The sequence below is a fragment of the Accipiter gentilis genome, chromosome 25 (genome assembly GCF_929443795.1).
Source record: "Accipiter gentilis chromosome 25, bAccGen1.1, whole genome shotgun sequence".
NCBI lineage: Eukaryota > Metazoa > Chordata > Aves > Accipitriformes > Accipitridae > Astur > Astur gentilis.
Window position 1 is genome coordinate 9,355,760 of NC_064904.1, and position 23,785 is coordinate 9,379,544.

Consider the following 23,785-nt stretch of genomic DNA (forward strand, 5'->3'; position numbering starts at 1 on the left):
CCCCTCCCTAGAGAAGAATTTTTTATATTTCTGCTCTGCACCATGGGACCTGACATTTTCCCTGAAAGATGCACCAGGACCTCACTGTCAAACATCCAGTTACTCAAAGACTCACCTGCCCAACACATCTGCTCTGCTCAAAGCTGGGCTTTTTGAAACAAAGGTGTGCAACGTGCCCTGGGCATCTTTGTGTAGGAAAATGCCTCTGGCATTCCTGTTCTGAAGGGAAAAGCCAGACACAGCTCAGCAGAGACTATAAGCCAGAACTCCTGACAGCCAGCCTATGGTGCACAGGACTTAGTTATGAGGAGAACAGGGTGATGAGCCCACAAAGCCTATAAAACTCAGTTTTAGTTAAATGTGCCCAATCCCTGCCATTGTACAGAATGAGCTGGAAAATGCAAAATAATGTGAAAGAATGGCCAGAAGTTTGTCACTGTTATTATCTCTAAAATGTACGCATTAGTTACTAAACTAACCAGAATTGACCTTTGGAGCTCCTGAAGATCATAAACATGGGTTTCTGTAATCTTGAAGGGAAAGGGTGTAATTAAAATTAAGTTTTAGTCTAAGGGGCAGTGTGAGGTGGCTTTAGGGGTCTATTTTCTGCTTGGATGCTTTCAGCTCAGAGGAACGGAAAGCAAATATGGTCTCCCATCTCAGGGGTTATACCTTAGTAATATGGAAGGTACCCTCATCTAGTCAACCAGGCACCACAAAAGAGAGGTTAACACCAGCTCTCCTGGGCACTCCCCACAATGGCACAGAGGAAAAACAGGACTTCTCCCACGTGATGTCGCATAGATTAATTGCACGCACACAGCAGAACTTAGTGCACTTCTTCCCTAGAGAATTTGAGACTACCAAAGTGATGCCTGTGAAGCTCTCCAAAGCCAACAATCAACATTCCTCAGAGCTTATGTTCATCTTTACACCTCGACTAAAACTTCCAGAAACCAGCTACGCTTGTGAGAAAGGCTGACACCATCAACCCCAGGACACTGAGGTCCCCACCTGCTCTGCAGGGACTTTGCCACTGTGGTTACACCACAGACGCCTACCAGCACCGGTGAGCAGGCATCGAGGGGCCTTTTCTGGTAGTGGCGTTCGCTACAGCATCTCCCCTACCAATATAAACCAGAGCAACAAAAGCTGTGTGTTGTCAGAATTGCTGCCAGGGATTTTGCGAGCACAGCGATGCCATCCAAGAGCATGACTTTCTAGTTAACAAGGCCATGCCAGCAAAACATTACAGTGTAAACCTGAGTCAAAGAAAGGTATAAAACTGGAGCCGTTTCTCCTCAGAGAAGGGAGAATGGGAAGAGCAATGATTACTAATGGGTTAGCAATGTCAGAAGCAGCTCATTTCCCAACTGGAAATACCTATCACCTTCCCTAGAAAGCAAAAGAAGTCAAAACAAAAAAATCCATATACATCTATCATAAATTACATCCACTTCTCCACTTACTTTCCTCCCACTGCAAAGTGTGGCTCGTGAGATGGTACTTCTTGAAAAAGCTCTCTCCATTAATCTGTTCAAATGAGTCACCAGAAGAAGAGACAGAAGTGTGAATCCCAGCACGCCTGCGCTGCAGGTAACACGTGCAGTGCAGAGCGGCCGCCTCGGCACAGGCTGGGGAGCTCTCGCCTCTCCCACTGAGATTTTCTTCCAAAGTGCTTATGGAGAAAGATGTCGGGAAGCAGGAGAAAACGTGCAGGCTGGGGACACCTGCACCAACTTAATTGCATGCCTGAAGGTGGTACAAAGACATCACCTCTCAGCACAGCTTCACACCCCAGACGTCGAAGAAGATAAAGCAACAAATCTTGCTCAGGATGCACCAGCTAGCAAAGGGGCATTGTGTCACCGGCCACTGTAATATAAATCCTCCCGTAAAGCTTGCAATATCATTTGCAGCACCGGCCTTCTCGGGTTTCTCTGGTTGAAGCACTATTTCAGCTCTATGTTTAGCACTTGGAGAGAAGCCAGGAAGACTTCCATAACCGCCACTGATTTGTTAATCCTTTAATGCACAGGCACTGTTTGTTACTTAGGACGTCAGGTTTCATCGCTCCTCGGCACGTCGGTGATAGAACTTCTTGACACCAGACTGCAAATATTATTGCAATGTCAATACTCCCAGGGAGAAAGCCAAGCCAAGTTAAAATGTGACTTTGGTGTTGACAAGCCAGTTTGGCATTGCAGAGTTCAAATGGCCAGGATCACCTGGCAACTTTAAAAACAGTAGAAAGTTTGCCAGGATCCTTTTTGACTAGAGTCTTATCCCAAGATCCGCATGGTAACAGCTAAACGCTTTCCAATCAGATGAAGCGAGTAAGAATACAGTAAGTGGATTACAGTTTTCTGGAAAGTCCTGGGAGCAACGTGTACATATGCATGCGAGTTTGCACCTATACAGATTTTCCTCATCTTTCTCATTGAGAGAGAAAAAAATCCAAATCTAGGTTTGTAGCGTGACAGATTTGGAGGTGATGCGGCTCGGTATTGCCAGGGAGTCGGCCCAGACCATGGCAGCTTCAGCACTTCTCCTGTTGCCCTAAGGAGAGCTGTCTCCCTGCTTAAGGAGAAAAAGAGGCATCTCCTGAGCGTGATCTAAAATAGGTCGGATCCCGATCTTTTTGGAGGGCCATTAAGACATCACACAGGGGCTGCACAGAACGTCACAGCCAGGCTGGCATCGGTGCCTGCTGCTGCCGGGGAGGCGGCTGGCCCTCTCCAGAGCACAGAGCTGTTTTAAGATTATTTCCCTCCCTCCTGGATTCAAACACTTGTAGTGACACAGCCTGAAAGGTGAGGACACCTGAGGACAGTTGTGCGCGTGAAGAAAAAAGGCACAGCCTTCCCACCCAGGACGGCACGACGCTGAAGGGCTGATGCGTGGGGCTGCTTCAGCCTCACACGCCCCAACACTAACGGGGCTTCACCCTCCCCACGCAATAAGCCCAGGCAGCTATTCAGCCCCTATTAATTCACCACCCATTAATTACCAACCACTCTTTTTTGACCTCGTAAGGCAGATCCGATGGAGTAACGTACTCGGCTGTGGCAGGACAAAGCTGGGCCAAGGGCACATTGAGCCTGTCCCCGAATCCATGCGCATCCCAACTGCCCACGCACAGCCCATCTGCTTATCAATAGCTCCAATTAAATAGTCTCGGGGTTTCGACCGCCACCAGCTCACTCACGGGTTGGGAGAAAGACGGAGTTAAAATTAAATTAGCAATTGATTAATACATGAAGCCACTCAGTAGCTGTTAGGTTGAGCACTCTTTGGGGGTTTTAACCCTTCGATTCCCTGTGAGTTTTGTTTCATGGCTAGCAATGCCAATGAGTACACTGGAAATTTGGAGTAATCTGCAAAAAAAGCTCACCATCAGGACGAAATGTGTATTTCAGCAAAAAAAAGAACTGACGAAATTATTTTATTGAAATTTCAGTAAGCATAGAGCCTTTTCTCTCTTTTTTTTTTTTTTTTTTTTTTTAACAGGGATGTTTTAGTCACATGTGGTCCTGGAGCAGCCTATTTTCAGACTTGGTGAAATGCAAAGAACAGCACAACATAAACTGGCAAAAAAGGTATTTTAAAAAAAGAAATAATTAGGAGGGTGTTTTTATTTCCAGTCCTTATAATTGGAAAGAATCTGGAACAAAATGACTATGAAACTCAGTGCTTGAAGTAAGAAGCAAAGTATAGGAAAAAACCTTTAAAATGCCAGGGAGGTAGAACATACAACAGTGAAAAAGGATGCAAAGAACAAGAGAAAAAGGGTAACTCTTCCGATGGTTTAAATAGACAGCGTTTCACTGAATTCAGCAAAGCTGCCCCTGTTTACACCAAGTGCTGCATTTTACAGGGGATCCAGGGGACATATCAGACAGAATGACTGTTTTCTTCCTGCTGCTTGACATTGCTATATACAGATAGGTAAGCACCAGGAGTGATCAAAAGCTCAGTGGCACGTGGAGTAGACTTTGAAGGGCAGATGCAAGCAAAAAGTGCCAGTTTAGAGAAGTCTGTTCGGTTTTAAGCAAGATCTCAAATAAAAGCTGGGAGCCAGCACTGCACAAAACTATTCCCAAGGCTGTCCTTTGACTACAGCCTCCTCTTTCAACAAGATAAAAGTCAGTGTAAACGGGCAAGCAAGACAAAATCCTACAGCAAGGGCACAGGCAGTGCCGGATCCTCGCAGCATCCCCGAGAGCAGCGGTGGATCAAGGTGTTCTGCAGGGAGGTGTTAATGCATTTCTGAAACACACACAGACACTAACAAAGGATTTACTTTTCTTTTTTTTTTTAACAAAAGGAAACCAAATTCTATCAGTGGGGGTTGATATAAAAAGACCATTATGCTCTTCCCTGGTAGGATGTCCACCAAAAGCCCTTGTGCATTCAAGTGGGCAGTCAGACACAACCATACGGAAACAGGAGAACCAAGCCACATTAATATCTATTAGGCAATAAAAAACCTACCTGGGAAAGAAGCTTGTTGTCATCCTCCAGCAGTTTCACTTTTGTTTCAAGTTGCCTGATATAGTTGGAAGATGAATCTTTAGGAAAAGAGAAAAAATATGTTTAAGCTTCTTGTGTTACAGACAAGTACCGTCAGACAGCAATATGTTTTCCCACTCTGTGGAAGGCAAGCTTGGGAAAGACCTAATGAATAAAACCCCAAGTGTACAGGGTAAGGAGGGGATTCTGCCAAAACCTTTTTTCACTAAAAAGCTGAGATTCAGCAACAGCAGTATCTTCAGTGAACCCATACCAGTGCTACCAGGTCAGGGGGTGGGGGGTACAGCAGGAAAGTGAAGTTGAAATATTGTGTTTCATAATTTTATAAAAGTAATTTCCTAGCTTTAAAATAATTTCTCATTCACCTAAAATTCACCAAAACACTCAACAACAGAGCAAGATGTTTCCTTTTAGGGTTGAATAAACAAACCCTCCACACACATGCCTCTTTATTTCAAAAACAATCAAAAACCTCACAAAAATAAGCTGCTGGCACAGCTCTACAAAGAGGTCACTGCCACAGCTCCCAGTGCTGTAAAAGGGGAAGAAGTGTATTACAGCAAGACCAGAGAGCTGCAGTACTCACAGAGCCTGACATATAGACTACAAGTGTCTACCCAGGACATCTGTTTTTTCTAGTGGAAGCACCCGACACTAAACAGAAAAAATACCAGGACAATAAAATACAGAATAACCTCACATAAAATGCTAATATTCAACCTGCAGGAATGTAATGGCCAGTCTACCACTGCAGTGAGACAGCAATACCAGATAGGGTGACCTGGCATAGAAGATAACTTGCTGGAGAGCTCTGTGGGTGGCTTACTGCTCTCCAAAACATCTGGTTTTTGTTTTGAAACATGCTTTGAAGCAACACATTTGCAAATTTCACAGGGAAGAAAACGAAGGAACCTGGGAAAACCTTTTCTCCATTTTCATTGTAGCTTAGCAGTTTGCAAGAGTTCCTTCCATCCACCTGGATGTTTGCAAAATTTCTCCTCCACTAGTAATTTTGGTAGCAGAGGCTGCGAGTTGTTACAGCGGGAGGAAACGTTTTGCAGCTTAAGCATATGAAAAAAAGCCAAACATTTTCTGCACTGCTAAAAGGGCTCTGCAAAATGGAATTATCTTTTACCTCATTTCATGTATTACGGCACGACTGCAAAGGCCACTATTCAACCACAGGACTTCTCGCCGAGCGTGACTCGGCGAGGAACCGGGTGTTCATGCAACCCTGCTGATGCCGCTGCACCTTGCCGATGGCCAGCACCTTTCAGGATCAGCCCCACCATTGTTAGCAGGCTCCTCTGGCTGCATCTCTGCACACACAAACACACGCCCACGCATACGTGTAAGGTTTAGGCTGGTTCTGCACTAAACGGCTTATCTTTGCCTTTGCCAGTAGCTGCCGAATGCACTCGGCACAAGCCTGGATGCTGTTTTTTGGCCACTCTGGGGGCAGTTTAGCAGAAGAGCTAGCATGCAAGCTACAGCTAATCGCTGAGAGTGCTTTGACCATTCAAGAGAAAAATTGGAATATGCTTGAAAAAGTGCTGCCATAGACAAGTGCCAAACTGCACATAAAGGAACAGCAGGACGGATCGGAGTCAAGTGCCCATCTAAAGCACAAACACTCTCAGAGGAAACAGGCTCACTTTTTTGTTTGGATTGTGCTCTGTCCAAACCCAGGAAATCCAAACAAGTCCTCATGAAAAAGGTTAAGACACCGTAGGAAGCTATGTAAGTTCAGTGAACAGTTTAAGTGGTGGTAAGGTTCACAGCAATATCACCTTCAGCTGCAGGGACCACAAACTCTCTGAGCCCAAAACCAACCCCAACATGGGAGGAGTCTCCAGGTCAGAGGAGAAGGGGGCAAACCGAGTAGGTTATAGGATCAATCCATAGCACCTTTCCCGAGAAGGCCTCGTGACGACAGTATTTTGAATTTAGTCATGCATATCAAAAGGTGGCGAGTATAAAGCTGCAGAAGATCGGTGCTTAAGTCAGCAAGATTTCAGCATCAGCTTGAAGAACTTGCTGAATTAGTAATGAACCTGTCCTCCAGCGGGGTGAGAGGGGAGTTCAAGATTCTTAAGTACAAAGCCAGGAGGACCATGGACCCTTTGGGCTGACCTCCTCTGTGCCCCAGGCCATCACACTTTGTTAACTTACCCCTAAATTCAGCCCAGTAATACTCATTTGGCTAGACAGTTCCCAGGACAGTCTCCAGCTCTGTCTGAAGACAACTAGAGATTCCACCATGTCCACTCCTGTGCTGGATACAACAACCTCCATCGGTATTGAGATAAGGCGTCCTTCCCTGCCTGCCCTCCAGCCTGCCTGCCCTCCAGCTCCAGCGGTACCACCATGCTGCCAGGGTGGCAGCAGAGCCGAGTGTCTCTACACAATGAATGCAGTGATCCTGGTACAGCAGTTCCTGATTTTTATCTCAAAGTATCAGGGCATTCAAAGCAGTGTCAAGGAAGGATTCAAAGCGGGGTCAAAGGAGAGGCTCAATCCACGCCTGCCTGGGAATCAGGGATATGCCTCTGGACCCAGCACAGTCTCTGCATGCATAAATTGCGCAGACAGCAACGCTTGCATAAACAACTGTAAAAGTGATAATGCTCAAGAAGGTCTCGACGTGATGCCGGTAACAGACACAGGCTCCACAAGAACCACAGCATTGACTAAGCCTGTTGCCCACTAGCAGTCCAAGCGGCAGGGAGCCTGCTCTATGCAGTACCCCCCCTCACCTTTGTACTCTTATCACTACTAAGTGTTTTTATTGTGGGCCACTACACCATGTCTGTGCAAAGAACAACAACCAGAAAAAAAGCTTATGGGGACTATTTCTGATGCAAACAAGCCCTTTCTCACACTTCTGTGCCCATGGAGGGTAGAGAAAGTGCAGGAGGTCCTCTCCAGCAGCTCTTCGTTCAAACACAGCGGGAAGTTACCCAAGGTGGAGGCTGGCAACATGAACCTCATGAGCAACCTCTTCAACATGTGCTTGTGGTGGGTTCCTGCACTGCTAACAACTACAGGAAACTGAGCTTAAGTGGATGAATGGTGACACAGAAGCTGCTGTGTTCAGGCCCTGAATGCTACAAGGACTGACTAGCTGGTTGATGGACAGAACAGGGCATGGCTGCCAAAGGAAATGGAGAATTATTTTCTCACTTTGGTTTCGTATCCCTTGCCAAAAAAAGGGTACTCCTTGGGAAGGCAAGCCCTGCATCCCCAGGAGCCAGTGCACACCACAGCTCCCCCCAGTCTTGAAAGCCTGCTCTGAGATTTGCTAGAATTCTTCAAACACTGTTCAACCCCAAACCATGTCTGATGTCTGACCTCAGCCAGGAAACACCCCACAGCAACATAATATACATGGAGGAAAAAAAAAGCAAAATGAAAATCCCCTGTTTTGTCAACAGAAGATGCTCCATCTCAGGCAAAGGCTGAGAAACAGTGCTCAGAGCCATCCCTATTCTCGCTGTGCCCTCTGAGATGAATTGCCTCCATCTTCAGGACCTGCCTGTGCTGAGGTAGGTGCCAGATGAGCCATTTTCATCTTGCTCTCAGGTTTAAAAAATCCCATAACTCTCACAACAGCAGGCAGTAACACTGCTGGGCTGAGCAGCGAAACCCCAGGCTGGGTCTCTCCCACGTTAGATCAAGAAACACATTCCCAGCATTTTTCTGCCTCTGACCTTCCTCTTATCAGTGAGCTTCCCTCCTCTCCCGCCTCCGCCAGAGCCATGGGGCAAGGACGGCCCCGCTGACCCACTCAGGAGAGGCAGCAGAGCTGGATCACTGACGGCTCGGACCCCCCCATCCCCTTCATTAGAAATTAAACAAATGGTCCTCATTGCCTTGCCGAAGCCTGCCGCCAGCTGTGAGGAATGCTCCACGCTAACCAGCCCAAACGCACTCTCCCCATTGGCACGAGCAGCTCCCACACCCGGGTGCTGGGGCGGGCGTACGTACTCCCAGCACACCCATCTGGCTACCACCTCGTGGCACCGACTCTGAGTCCACCCACGCCTGCTGGTGCCTTGCCACCAGGTGACCTGACACCTCGTGCTGCCCTGGCCGGCCATCCACGCCGGTTGGCTCTACAGAAGTGCGGCACGGCCAAGGGGAGGTACAGTACCAGGGAAGCAGACAAGGGTGGTGGCCAAGGACACATAGCCAAGGATAAGCTTTCTGGGAGGATGCTCTGGGACTCGCTGCCGCCTGGGATGCCAGTGGGGCCAACGTCCTCCCCCAGTTACTCCTCAGGTCCGTGAGCACCAGCTACATGAGCAATGGGTGCCTTAGTGGACCAGATGGCACCAGAGGGAAGGAGTTACCCATCAGAACATCTCACCTCCCATCCAACACCCTCCCTGATGCAGAGCCATCACACTTGGTGCAGAAGAGGAGGTCGAGGAGAGAGCCAGCGTTGTGCCCTGCCAGGCTGCTACCCGCAACAGCAAACCGGTTGAAAGCCATCATCACCGTCAGCCATCGCTCACTTGTACGATGTAAATGCTTCAAGCTAAATTGTTCACAGAGATGTAAAACCTGAAGTCCCGTTTCTTTACAAAGCCTTTGAAAAACTAATTGGATGTAGCTCTGCACATTATCTCCACAAGAGGTAGAAGAGTCACATTCCAGCCCAGGAAGGAGTACTACTGTTATTATCCACCCTCCTCAAGATTTACTGTCTTAAAAAATATACTCCATCTGGAATGGGGTGTAATTCAACTTGGATGTAATCTAGCTGAGTAACTTTTCTCCACATAGATAAACCACTTAACACTCATTACGGTTAAATGGAAGCAAGACAAATCACTCTACCTTGTTTTAACTCAATGGCCTCTGAGAGAGCACGGAACTGCCTGGCTCCTAAGGCTTTTTTAAAACATAAATTAGAAACTGTTTTAACAATCAAAACAATCTTTCACCCTGCAGAGCACAGAACAGTGTCATTTTAAGACACCTGGAGACACTGGAGCATTTCCGATTCTCATCTGAGATTTTAGAGGAATCTGTCAGAGGGGCAAGTATGATAAATTATACATTTATTTTGACAGTAGTAAAAGAAATGGTTTTATTTCCTTGTATGTCGTTTCTCCAAACCACAAGCACACAGAGCTGAGGTTTGCATGGTAGCTACATGGTTGGGATCGAAACACTTTTATTTAAGACCTTTTCATAATGAGGCCTTAGCGCTTAAATGAATACAAGAAAAAAATGCAACCCCTTTAGTTAGGGCGGTTCACAGCAGAGATGCAAGACAATGTTAAGGTAGGTGTCCATGAGATGAGGAAGCCGTCAAGAGCCCTCCGATGGCACTCGCTCACAGCGGGACAGTCCCTACACCCAGCCTGGGCAATAGGAAACAATCCGGCATGAGCAGATTTGAGCCAACAGAGTTGCCTTAGTCCTCTTCCACGGCATTCCACTGAGGTTTGATTTGTCTTTTCGATGTCTGCTACAAAGAGGTGGGTTACGCAGTGTCTGGCTGGGGTGCTGGCTGGCAGGTCAGGACCACGGTGCCCCTCTCCAGCACCGTCCCTGCGTCCACCACGGAGGTGCCCACACCCCCATCAGCAAGACTGGACACCCGCTGCCTCCCGCTTAATTTTCTCCCCAGGAGCTACTTTCACTAAGCATGATTTAAGACAGTAAAGCACAGCTATCTTTTGTCAATGTCCTGCAAACAAGGCTCTTCCTCCCATAAAAAGCAGCATCCTTAAAGGAATTCTCCCATATCCAAACCCAAGGAGGAAAGACACAGGAAGGAGTGATGCTCTGCCAGGTTTGCACCTTGTGGCCAGCTGCCGCCGCCTTCTTCGTGTGATGGGATGCTGACACTTTGGCTTCCTTCCCTCCCATCAAAGATCGTCTCATAAAAAGGCCTTCCCCTGTGCTCAATAAAACATTTTGCTGTTTGTCGGCAGTTTCGTTATCACACCTCTGCTCTTCAGCACTGTATTTCAGATTCATATTGCTCTTCTGGTTTTGCTTCTTGACACAGACAATTGGGCTGAAAAATGGGCCAGCGGTTACATCTTGTAAAGAAGTTGATTTATTAAGGTAACAGCACTCTTTCAGAGCAGCTGGGAAGCAGATGAAACCCACATCTCTTTATATATTGCCATTAAATGAAATTACTGAGAGGTGGACAAACCCATCACCCTTGATTTTTCCTAGGCAGCCCCCATCTTTCTGCTCCTACCAGCAAACCCCATTCCCAATGTCCTGTTTTGGACTGGTGCGCGAGGCAAGTTTTCATGTCAGGCTTAACTCAGCGGATGGCTCAAATGTGAGCAGGGACACCGCAAAGCCACTGCTGAGTTCCTTTAGTTTTGCAGGTGCTGCCCTCTGCTACGGCATCACCAGGGCTTTCGGGCTATGCTCCTCAGTTCGCCTTGGCATGCTCAGCTCTGCAGTGATTCTCACCCTGCCTCAGGGAGAAGCCACTTCTTCCAGCACCTGGAGGGTGCTCCCGCTGCCCGAGGGACTTGGCCCCTGTCCCCACGTTAGCCCTTGTCCCCACTGAACAAAGGCAGCTCTCCAGCCCACTAGCCAGGCTCCAACCCAGCTACTCCCTGCTGAAAATACCACTAAAAGCAGCTGTGAAATCATGTAGATGGGAGGGCAGGTCTGCAGATAAAAGGCAGGTAAAAGCCAAATGAAGTATTCCAGCAGTGAGGTGAAGAAGCTCACTGACCTAAACCTTCCTTCTCTTAGGTCCAAAATACCATACTTTGCTAACCCCAAACCCCATGCCTCTCCAGCAGGAGCTCGGGCAAAATTTGGGCTCTCTCTTGGAACACGCTAAGAGAATATGCAATGACAAGGTCTATGGCAGACAGAGGCTCCCAGCCTTTTGTAGCTTTGCAAGATATTCTGCAAGCAAACCATACCAACCTGCTCTACCTCTTGTCCCACCACCTCATTCACCATGGGCTGTGTAGGGAACAGTTTCCTCTGCACTCTGCCAGGCAGCACTAAAGAGGTGGCAGGAGGGCACTTACAGGAACAGAACTAAGGCCAAATCTTGATTATTTCCATAGCTGAGGTGCTGCAGCACACTTTTACTGAATAGAAACTGCTTTAGACTACGCTAAATAAATAAAAAAACCATATGTAGCATCCAAAGCCACCCATGATAACATCTGTCTGAGTAAGACTGGTAGGATCAGGCCTCATTTTCAAGGTGGAGGTGATAACTCAGGTATAGAACAGGTATTCAAACACTAGTCAAAACAACAGAGAGGTGTGTTGTCAGTCCAATCACAAATAACAAAGAAATCTGGTCTCAGGCTAATACACCTTTTTTTCTAACTCTCACAAGCCGGTGGTTGCGCACTGGCAACAGGGCTGTGCTGCTGCAAAGTGCTGCTCCGGCAGGATGAAACATATGCCGCTGCAGCTATTTAATTAACATTTCATAGCAAGCCTGTAACTACGAGCTCTGAAGTTCTTCAAGACCGCACATTCCCGACTCAGTTCCAGTCCATTAGGCCTGTCTGGGAGCTTAGTGGCCTCAAGTCGGTCTGTAAGAGTCTGATAAGGTCTCTCCCGACTTCAGCTTTTACAGCTCACTACTGCAACTTCCAGCCATGATATCATCTCCGCGCACAGCAAAACATCTGCCCGCGATGACTGTCAACAGGAGCTCAAGAGCTCCCGATATCTTATCGGGATTTCATTAGGAGGCAGCTGATAGGGAAAGAGGAGCGTGTGTGCGCCCGTCTACAGCAGCGCAGCCGGGAGAGAGCTGTCTCGTCCCATCGGAAAGCGGCCACCGGTTTCTCCTTCCTCGCCTGGGTGACCTTTACATTACAATCTTCGTGGGGGCCGTCCTTCTATCACACAGCAGAGCAGGAACCATTGGAGATAGCTTGCGTCTGAGGATGTGTGACCCACCCGACCCGTAAAACCTGCTTAACGGGAAGGTGGTAAAACACCTCCCAGTCTCCTAGTCCGACACCACACTTCTCCTCTCCTGAGGGGGACAACTGGTAGCTGCTCTTCTGCTGCTGGGAGTGGGCAAGGACAGACAGTGCTGCGGCAGCATTCCAGGGCTTTCCACAGCTCTCCGCGTGAGCCTGCTTGCGGAGGATGGCACCTTCACCAGGCTGCTCAGACGCGCTCCCCACATGACGTGCTGCCGGCAGGACAGCCTGGCTCAGCCCTGATTATTAGTCACTACTGTTTGTCCAGGTTTCCTGGGGAAACCTTTCCTTATATCCCCCAGAGATTTTGAAAGTAAACAACCAAGGAAAAGACCGCATTTGTTTTACAAGTTGTCTTTTAACACCTGACTGGGCATCGCTCCGAGAACAATCCGTGTGGGTTTTTTGAGGTTCAGCCACAGGCTGAGCTTGCAAGCAAGAGGGGACAGACTGTAATCAGATGCAATAAGCAAACACAGTGATAGAAATATTAATGTCCAAGACACGCACAGCCAGACAGTCTTGACTGGTGTACGTGTAACAGAAAAGCTGATTTTAAATCCGCTGCAGCGCTCTTGCCCCCCCCCGGCACCCAAAAGCCTGCACTGTCCGAGGGAGTAGGTGCTCTCTGGATCAATTCCAGGTGCTGCAATACCTGCAACACCCACCACAGCTCAGTGACACCAGGCAGAATCCAGGTTTTCCTTGGCCTCTTTAAGAAGCCGTTTGCTGTCCAACCACGTAGATGTACTCAGTGAAGGACTGCCTGAATGCAAAAAGGACAATTCTAGAGAAAGTAGGACAACATTCAAATTGCAGGTAGATCAGAGCGATCCTCCCTTCCAGACACTGTGGTATCAGCATTTCTCTATCAGTGCTTACGAGCTGATAGGAAGGGAGACAACAGAAGATGCAGAAGCTGGCGGAAGGTCAGGGGAAGACCAGACTGACTACTGGATGTGAGGCTGCGCTCATGAAAACTTGCAAGAGAGGAAAAGATGAGTAACACCAACACCGGAGGCTCTTTGAGCGCCTTGTGCCTTAGTCAACGTAGCTCCATCCAAAAAGCTTTGCTTCCCACATCAGAGCTGCGCTGCAGCGGTGCAGGATCTTCCGCTGTCGCCAAACCCAGCAGAGTAAAGCCATAGCCCGTTGACCAGTGCCAAAGCAGTGAATTAGGAGATCATCATAATCTTCCTTATCCTGTACCTCTCTACTATTGCCACAGATGGGCCAGGGCTGATCTACCACAGTATGGCCTAAGCAGGACCTTCCATGAGAGTCTAATTTTAGATACAGAGAGATAAATCCTCCGCTTTTGATAGACCCCCATGGATTGCTTCTCGTTGGTGCGATGGACTCGCTGATGCATGGGAAGGAATGGCAGGACCCTCTCATTGACGTTCAGGCGCTACCAGCCAGTTGTGCCAGACTGTCCCTTGGGGGAAGGTGGAGGTGAACGAAAAGTTGTGTCACCAGCACTCATTTCAGGGAGCAGAGCTGCAAGTCACTGCTAATGGGATTCTGCAGCTTTAATGATTACGAAAAGGTTAAAATGACCTGCCAGGCACCCTCAGCTGTTTAAGCCTCTTTTCCTTCCTCGTGCTGCTTTAATCTTGGTAGTGCGGTCACGTGACCCGGTCAAAAAAAGCCCCGAAGCCGATTAGTGGCTTTCCACCAGCTACAAATGACTCAAAACATTTGGGATGGCGTGGATGCTTTGGAAAGAGTAGCCCACTTTGCTCCACATCCTCCTTTTGGGGGCACCTCAACGAACGGTGCAGCCCCTAGAAGTCGCCAAGAGGGTACTGTCCCAGGGGAAAATCCCTGAAACCAAGGGGACAGGCTGTACTCATTTCCACCTCTATCAATCCAGTTACTTCATTCCTCCCTCCCACATCCAAAACCCAACCCTTCCCACCTGACTTACTTTGGCTATTGCTACGGTAAGTAGCTGCTGTCCCTGTCTCTACAACAGCAACCAAAGGCTAAGCCCATCCCATTGCCAGCCTGCTACGCTCAAAGCCTCTGCTGAGGTCGACCTAAACTTTTGTGGCAGCATCCTTCGGTTCCTCATACACGGCAGTTCTGTGAAAAAGGATCTTGGGGGCTATTGCAGTTCATAAACTGGGCACGAATCAGTGTCACACTGGGGCAAAAGCAGTATGTGGGATCATATCGTGATGCAGAAACAAGAGCCCTGTATGTAAACAAAGGAAATAATCCTCCTTCATTGGTGCTATTAAAGATCTTGAATAGGGATCTGCATCCAGTTTTAGGCATCACGCTTCAAGACTCATGCGGACTAGCTGGAAGGAATTCAGGAGAGAAATAAGGAGGATCAGAGTGTGGAAAGCATAATCTAGCAGGAGAGCTTGAAGGAATCCAGATTGTTTAGCCTGGAGAAGAAAAGACCTAACATAGATGTAGTAACAGATTCAAATATGTAAATGATTCTCAATAAAAGATGACGTGAATAAATTGTTGTTCGTGTCCACCCAGGAAGAGCAAGCTCTCTAATAATAGGGATATTTAGGGGCTAGAAAAGATTGCCTTGGGAGGTGGTGGAATTGCCATTGATGATGGCTTTCATGAGCAGGTTAGACAAACATCTGTCAGGAGTAGTTTAGGTAGAGCTGAATCTGCCTTGGGGCAAAGGGATGGGTTAGATGACCCTGAGAGCCCATCAGTTCTGTTTTCCATGCCTACCCTGTACAAATATCACATGAGAAAATCTGTAGCTATTTCACTTAAATTCCAGAAAGCAAGCACCACTATTATTTGAAGGCAAAAAAGAAATCACTAAACAGCCTTTGATTGGCATGTCAGACTCAGTAATCTGAAACCATCCACGCATTTTGGTTTTCCATCACCTGCAGAAAGTCTCACCTAACTGCATGGCAGCTAGCAAAGAAGAAAGCAGAGCCGGCAGGAGTCTGTGGAGAGGAACAAGTGCTGGGGTAGGACCCTCCGATACTAACGGGATGTTTGCAATAAAAAGGTTCTTTGGGAATAGTTGGCTGTTTTAAAATACAGCCAGGGATTTCAAGAGTTAGTACCCCCCAAAAAAATGAGAGCTCTTACCTTTAAGAATTATCATTTCCAGCTTTTCCACAGAAATGCATGGTCCTAAATCACAGAAGGCCAACATGCACAAGGCTCGGTATGACTATAGTAACAACATACGGTCTCTAACCAAGACCTTAAAAAAGAGGAGCTCGGTGAATGCAGACAAGCTGGTGAATGCCAGGAAAAGATGTGGGTTAGGAAACAGCCCCAGCAGCACTGACAGTCCAACGGCAGTCAAGGCTCATAGGCACCATGACAGAGGAAGGGACAGGAGAAGGCTACAGAGACAACCGTGTCCATGTCTGAGTCTGAGGGCAGCACAAGAGAAAGATGCTAATTTGAAAACTGAGTATGTGAGGAACGGAGGCCAGGTTGTCACTAAGCTATTTTAATAATCCAGAAACTCCCATAATAAGCTGCTACCTTCCCCAAAACAACCACATGGTCTTTCAAGATAGGAAGGTAGCTATCAGAAGCCCAAAGACTCTTGAGTTTGCACTAGTGAAACCAAAAAGAGCTGCAAATGAAAGTCAACTTGGGTTCAGAGCCCTTTGTTACCCCGTCACAGCCAGAAAGCTCTGGAAAACAGGCTGATCTGAAACGTTTGCACGTCTAACTGCCCTGTTAGTTACCTCTTGCAAATCCACTGAAATGAGTGCAAGTGTATCTGAGAATCTGCTCCCTGGTTTCCATTTTGCACTGTTGCCACTCCACCACTCTGCAAGAAGAAACCGTGAGCATCCACAACTGGTATTTTTCTCTTTGAACTCATCACGCTGACCAAAGCTGCGCAAGACATTTGCCCCCAGATCTGAACCCACTCAAACACATGCAGATTTGATTCCACCTTTGAAAGACTTGGGGGGGTTGTTGCAGTTGCAAAAACTTCACCATATTTGACAAGACCTTCGCTGAAGTTTTTCCGTTTTTATGGCAAACTTCTAACCATCAATGGTTCAAAAGCCTGTGGGAAAGACATCAGGTTAATCCAAAGCCTTGTGAAACAGAACAGTTGTGAGTGAATTTTGCTTGGAAACTTTAGATTTGTTTGAGTCCTTCAACATTTTCTCCTGGATAGATTAACATTACCTCCTAGGTAAGAATGCACTGCCAAGCTTCAGATGGCTATAAATCTTACGTTCGACACTGTACATACAAATGGGCTGGTAGATTTTATGCAGAAATTCCCATTGCCTTCGAAGGAATCCTGCTTAGAAACTGATAGCACAAAGCAGTCCAGCTGCAGAAGGGCTCTCTTTGAGTTTACAAAACTACTTCCTAAGCAACCTGTGGGGGGAAAGGCAGATTACCAGATTAATTGATGGGCAGTTTTTTGTTACAAGGGTAAATAAGATCCTAAATATTTGCAAAAGTCTCTCTTTGCAAACATCGAGTTGAAACTTTTGCAGGCTCTGAAAGTGCATTTCAGATTGTAAATCTGCTCCCCCCTTTTGCTTGGGAAGATTCTTCTGGACAATAAACGCAGCGAGCCCGGGAGAGGGCTGCATAATTATCCACTCCACACAATGGAAACCAGCCTTTCCAATGCAGTCCTCAACCGTCAGGAATCCAAGCTGCGTGATAATTAAATCTCAAAACTCCTCTTCCATCCAGAGAGAAATTAAACTTTAATTTCCACTCCTCAAATACCCCCACCATGTTCAGGAAGGCCCCTATTAAAAAAAAAAAAAATAAATCTCATAGATGGAAACGATGCCCTTCTGAGTACCAACAGGAAAAATTTAATTGGCAGCAAGAAAAAAATAATGATTAGGTTAATGAAAAATAGGCTTTATTGACTCGGGCCACTCGACCATTCCTGATGAGGGTAAACAGCCCCCCCCTCCTTCTTCCCGCTCCCCTCGCCTTTGTCTGCCGCGCACGGCAAGGCTGAGAGCAGGAACGCATTCAAAAGCGATGCCTCAGTGGGAAAAGGCTGGAGTCAGATCAAAGTCCTTCCACTCAGGGGCCCACCGGAGCCCAACGCTCGCTGAACGGCCTCCGTGTGCCCAGGAATTCGTTATCCCCCCCGCCCCGCTCCAGGCTGCCCCACACCCCATCCTTAGCCCCAGCGGTGGCTGCTCATATCTCTCCCCCTGAGCCTAAAAAAGTGCAAGGTAGCAAAGGTGTTAAAAATGGGTGATCTTTTTCCAGCGAAAAGCGTTTATCCATTTATGGCTGGCATTTACGTACAGGGCAGGATGGTAACAAACTTCAGTTCCGCACCCAGGGCTGGCACGGGAGGGCTCTTGCCCACGTGGCGAGCAAGATGCATGATTTCATGGTGTCACCCGCTCTTGCCACGCTACTTGGGATGAGGGCTGGTAGGAGTTTTTAGGTAAAGCAGTTTTTCATAGGAAAATGCTGATTTATCAAGAGAGCATTTTTAACACAGGCATCCCATTTCATGCAATTTTTAGCTTAGGATAAAATTTCTGGTCAGACCCTCAGAGGGAGAAAGGGAGAAAGCCTAAAATAGCTGCAAGCCCGTGGCTTAAGGCAATCGCCAGGGAATGTCTAAATCCCTGCACGCTAAGCTCTTCTGGAGTCGGGGATTGTATGCGTCTGTGTCAAAGACACAAATTTCTATGGCCGAGGATATGGAGCCTTGCTAAACTGCAGGCAGAAACCCCACACCCAGCCCTATTTGCCAAAAATAACTGCAGTTGTAGAGCCAGTGGCTCCTACTGGCTAGGATGGGCACCTGCGCAGGTCCCAGCATTCACCCATCGTTCAGTCCTGGATCTATGTGTATTTTGCAGTTAGCTGGTTTAATGTGCTGGTCTCTCCCAGCGAGCCAGTGTTTTGGGAAGCGGAGCTCTGCTGCAGTCCAGAGCACCGAGGGGACCCCGTTCCCTGCCACCTGGTCCCCTCTGATTTGGGGTATTTTCTGAGGTGGTTCTTCTCTTTTCCCCTGCCCGGTTCCTCCTTCCCACCCGGCAGCAGAAAACCACTCAGCCTTGCACTCTCCTGCTGCAGACCCTAGTTAAACATTACGTGCTGCAATTGCCTAGTAATTTAACTCACTTTAGATAAACGCATTCCAACAGCAGCATGACCGTAGGAGGAAGGTGTGCTTCTTCCCAAACACCTTTAAGGACTCTGTACAGGCAGGAATGACAGCCATGCATAAAAACGATAAAGTATGTTCAGTTAATTCACTGTACTTCAGTGTCAAGCTGGAAGATGGCACGAATCCAACCCATGCCAGCTTTCACCTGAGATAAAATTCAACCAAAAAAACCCAAAACTGGGTCACAGAGGAGCCCCTTCGTGCCATCGAATTACACAAATGGAGCAGAGACTGTTGCCTGTGTTCTCACGCGAGGGTGGAGGGAAATCCTCGTTTTGGAAGCAGCGATGCTCCACCTTTACCTGCAGCCCTCTCCTGCCTGGACCCGCTGCCCTGCCGCAGGAGTTAGCGAAAGGAAATTAAATAGGAGAAGGGCTGTCGAGTGTAACCTGTTGGCTATGCCAAACCAGCACGGGCTTTGTCGGGGCCAGCTGGGAACACCAGTAGGCTAGCCAAAAATATGCTATAACCCAAAACTGAGCAGAGCAGAACAGGGACTCCAGATACCTAAGTAAGCGACACGTGCTATGGCTTAAGAATCTGAATACAGTAAACGTGTAATTAATGCCTGGAAAGAAAGGCTAGACAATACCTAAGCATTCCCTAACTGCACAATGTCTAAAGGGAGTAGAAACAAGATGGAGGAGCAGATTACAATGTATCACTGGGCTGGATTGAAATAATGAGACATGAGGAAACAAAACCTGTTTTAAAATAAGTTAATAGTACAACGCTACTACAATAAAAATAGGAGAAATAATTTAGAAATAGCAAGTCAATCCTCAGATAAATCTCCCCGATAACTGTGACTCGCTCTCATCCACGCTACCACCCTCAGCCGGGAGTTTTAGGAAGCGCTCGACAAAGCCGGTCCTGGCCCAGGGGATGCTGAGCAACCCCCGCTGCGAGGGAAGGTGGCTGGGGAGCATCCCACAGGACAAGTCCCCTGGCGATTAGAGCAAAGCAAGGAACTGCGCCGTCACCTTGCCTGGGGCAGCCAAGGAGAGCCCAGGCATTCGGCCACTGGGGATAATAAAACCAATCCCACAACGACCCAGAGAGCAGGCGATCCGAGGAGACTTTCCAATTCTACAAGCCGAACGAGCGCTCGCTACGGCTTTGCAAAAGGGCTATGCAAACCTTTACCATGTTTCCCTGAGGTTACATTCAGAAATTAAAACTATGCAACGCAGCCAGCTTTCCCTGTTAATAAATAACAGTTTTATTACCTCCCACTCAAGCCCTTTGGACTGGCGGCTGACCGCTCCCCACACGGCGGGTTAACACATGCTGCTCTGGGTCTCCAAAGCGGCCCCCACGGCTCGCTCTCGGCCTCGCCGCTCCAGCAGCACGCAGGTGTCCACAGGATCCACCTCTGCACATTGGCCTTCAAACACCTATTATTCTGTATTTCAGCCTTAAAGAGCGGGCTCTCAGCAGCAGGGACCCCTGCGCGCTCCGTAGCATCACGTTCGTAAGTCAGTTCTGGTTACACAAACCATGGCAGAGCTGGGGCAAAAGGAAGGGATACGGAAAGGGACCCGGACATGAGCGTCTTCCTTCCCAATCACGAGTTGCTCCAGGCATCTCCTGTCTGCTCACTGCAGAGGGTCACCTGGGGCTCCTCTACGTCCACATTTCAGGACTCTCTGAGAACTAGCAGAGGGCAAGGTGATCTTCTTATTTCCACAGGACAGCTCTTTGTTACACGCATAAAAAAACCCGAACACTAAGCACAGGCCCCCTGAAGTCACTGATATCCCCCATCTCCTCCCCAAATAACCTGGTGGGCTTATTTTCTAGGCGTGCACGTTGCATAGAGATGGGAAACGAATAATTACACCCAAAGATAAAGGGGGTTGCTTTGGTTCAGGCACAAAGATGGGGAAGGAAAATACATGGACATTCTAGGTAACACTATTCATAAAAGCATAGAGATGTTTCAGGTCATCTAGCACAGAGGTTCCCAAACTATTTAGTTTGCCAATTACTCCCACACTTGAGAGATATGTCCTATGCCCTCCTTCTTACAAGCCAGGCAGTGTGTAGAAAGAGTATTTTGAGAGACCAACAAATTCGGGGAGTGCTGTTTCAGGGTCTGCCAGAACACCAGCACAAGTCCCTGCTGCCAGCTTACTGGTAATGTCTTGCTTTGATAGACAGCAGCCCCCAGCTCCTCTGAGTTCACACCTCAGCTGAAGGCCCTGCCCTGCAGAGAGGCAAAGGTCCCACTCACAGCCCCCTCCATCTCTCCCAGAACAGCACTGTTCCTGGGGAGGGGGGCTCATGTCTCCCTGGAGCCCCCTGAAGCCACTGATAGCACCCATCTCCTCCCGAAAGCCAGATTTTTCTCATATTCTCATTTTAACACAACCCAAGTAAGTAAGCGCCCATCGCTTCCCTTGAGAAACTGTGCCGCAGCCTAATAGCTTTCACCTTGAGGAAACAGTTCCTGACGACTTTCTCCTTCATCTAATTTCATCCCATTAATCCTGGTTATACATGCTGGGTCCACCCCGCACCCCGCCTTCCCCACCCTGCAGACACAGGGGCTTGGTGAGCGCATCCCTGCCGAGGCCGCTTGCCTTCACTGCCAGAAAAGTGGGAATCTGACCCTCACACTCGTTCGTCGCAGGCTCAGCCTCCACAGGCACGTGAGAAATGCCTGGAAAGTCACTTGCATGGAGGGATTTGTCCTTCCCCCACCTGCAAATGTCCCCTGAATGTGGTTTAAATGACAGGTTGTCCCTGCCTTTCTCTAGGAAGTGCTTTGCAATGCCAATTTCCATCCCACGAACGCACAGCCTGTGCAGCACTATTTGTGTTGACCAACAGGAATTTAATCAACCAACAATAATAAACTGGGTAATACTCAATTGTATGAAGCTGCCAGTCAGATGAAAGGATTTACAAAGGCTGGATTGATCTCCGAGCCCTGGCAGCTTTCCCACGGTCCCCCTCTAATCTGCAGAGCCAGAGCGAATACGTGAAAACTCCAAAATCCGGGTTTTCCTGCGGGGTGTGTTAAGTTCAAATAAGTCTCTCGACTACAGATGTGTATTTTTTTTCACGTCCCCCTGCTCCACGGCTGGCCCTTACCTAACCCTAAAGGAGCATCATGCCAGGACAAAGCCCCCTCGGAGACAGCCAGCTTATGTAACCGCTAATGCCATAAGCACTACAATGTCTTTAGTGACAAAAAGGCTCAATGCAGGCTCAGACCAACAGCAGCCAATTCACTGCTGAGAATTAAAGACAAGAAACTGATGTTACTTCAGGAAATCAATCAGCATGGCCACCATTGCTTTGGCAGATAGCATCCTTCCAGCAGGTATGGGAACATCTTCTGACATTGCAAAGCGTTGGCAGGACGGTGTTTGCTTACTTGGGGGAAGGAAAGCAAAACAACGCTCCAGGCCACCTTACAGCTACAAACGCCCTCGGGGAACAGCAAACCCGACGGTGTTCCTGAGGGTGGCTGCTCACAGAGCCGCGGAAGGACCTTACCAAGGTATCTGCACGTGCCCCCTCTGGCTCTGCGCCCTCGCCTTCCTTCTGCAGAACCTGCCCGCATTTCCAGCTGGGAGCCCTGCTGGCCAGGGCCAGAGGAGGGTGACTGGGGGCTGGTCACTGTGGTGGGAGCGGACCCATTTGGGGTGAGAGTGCTCACTGCTGCGGGAGCCAACATGAGAGGGGTACGAGAGGCTAATTCAGGCACGTGCCCCCCGCCGCACACGTGGGGCTCCACCAGTGCCATGGGTCTCCTCTTCCAGCACCTCAGCGGCTCCCCTGCAACACGCAGCCACTGTCACACGGCTGAGCAATCCCATCCCACGCGGCTCAGAGCACTGGGTGGCTTTGGAAATGGCCTATTGCTCACATTATCCAGGCAGTCACAGTATTGCTGGTTTTAGAGCCATCTCCCTGCAAACCAGGCGAGTATCTGGGTTCAGGGCCTGAGCTGCAGGAATTGGAAGCAGCCGTGATGCCGCCGATGGTGGCTGCACAGGGACCACCAAACCAGAAGGTAACACTTGGGAAGTCCTCGAGCTGCAAATCGCTGGTGGCTGGGCAAGTATTGTAGGGAGACACGTCATCGTATGTGATCGTCACATTGCCCTAGTTTTAATTCCCCTGGGCACTGCTGGAGACAGGACATCAGGCCAGGGGCATCTTCGGTCCGACCCCAAGCAGCTGCTGTCACAGTTTGAAGGCTGTTGTCACCTCTGCTCATCACATGGCTCCAAAGTGCCGAACTGGAGGAGAGGACCAGAGCAGCAGCGCATCCATTGCTCTGCCCCGCATCTAGTCGGCTCGTAACCACGCTGACTGGCGCATCAGGGAGATGGGGGCAGAATTAAAAGGAAAAGAAAAAATAAACAAAAACAAAGAAGTACTCAAGCAAGGAGGGCAACACAGCAAAAAAGCCCAGCACCAACCAGCAGTACAAGCAGGCTGGCAGTAGCTGCTTTCCAAGGGTCAGCTGCAATACCTGATTCATCCACAACCCAGCCACATCCCTGTCAACTGTCATAGCATAGCACCTAATGAAAGACACCTCAAAAGCCCAGCAGAGTAATAATTTTACTAGGAGTGGTTACTCAATCAACTGATGAAGAACGAGATGGTCTGGGAGGGCCCTGCAAGCAGGGATGCCTCCCTTGGCTAGGACGCAGCCGCATGAGCAAGTTGAGAGCCCACAATACGGGCATCGGCTCTGCTTTATGGGCAGCCGTGGTTTGTGGTAGGAAGAAAACAGGCACACAGATTTCCTGTAGTGGGAGGAGGTTTGGGCAGAGGTTTGGCAGCTTTCACCCCCCAAGCCGAGGTCGCTGTTTGGGAGATCACAGTCCTCTGTCCACAGAGGTATTCACCACCAAAAGAAGCTTCTCTAACGCAGTTGTGAGCGATCCCCTCTCCATCCGCTGCTTCTTCAGGCCTGGGGAGAGACCGAGACGGCAACCTGGGAGTCAGACCTCCATCCCACCCCGGCCAGCTCACACCACCACCACCGGCTGGCTTAAGTGGATAAACACACACATATCTACAGCACCTCACAGCATGGCAGGGCCCTCCCTCCCCTCCAATCTGCACTAATCTCCTCCAGCGTCTGTGCTGCAGAAGATAATTTAGAGGCAATGGCATGCTCCCGAACACA

The 23,785-nt window shown here is 48.6% G+C and overlaps 1 protein-coding gene across 1 annotated transcript in view; it reads right to left on the bottom strand.

Annotated features, from left to right (window-relative positions):
- Positions 1-23,785, bottom strand: part of CCDC85C (coiled-coil domain containing 85C) — a 114,388-nt gene that overhangs the window by 39,324 nt on the left and 51,279 nt on the right. The window contains exon 3 of the mRNA XM_049828941.1: positions 4,495-4,571. Coding sequence (XP_049684898.1) covers positions 4,495-4,571 — 77 coding nt within the window. The remainder of the gene's footprint in view (positions 1-4,494; positions 4,572-23,785) is intronic.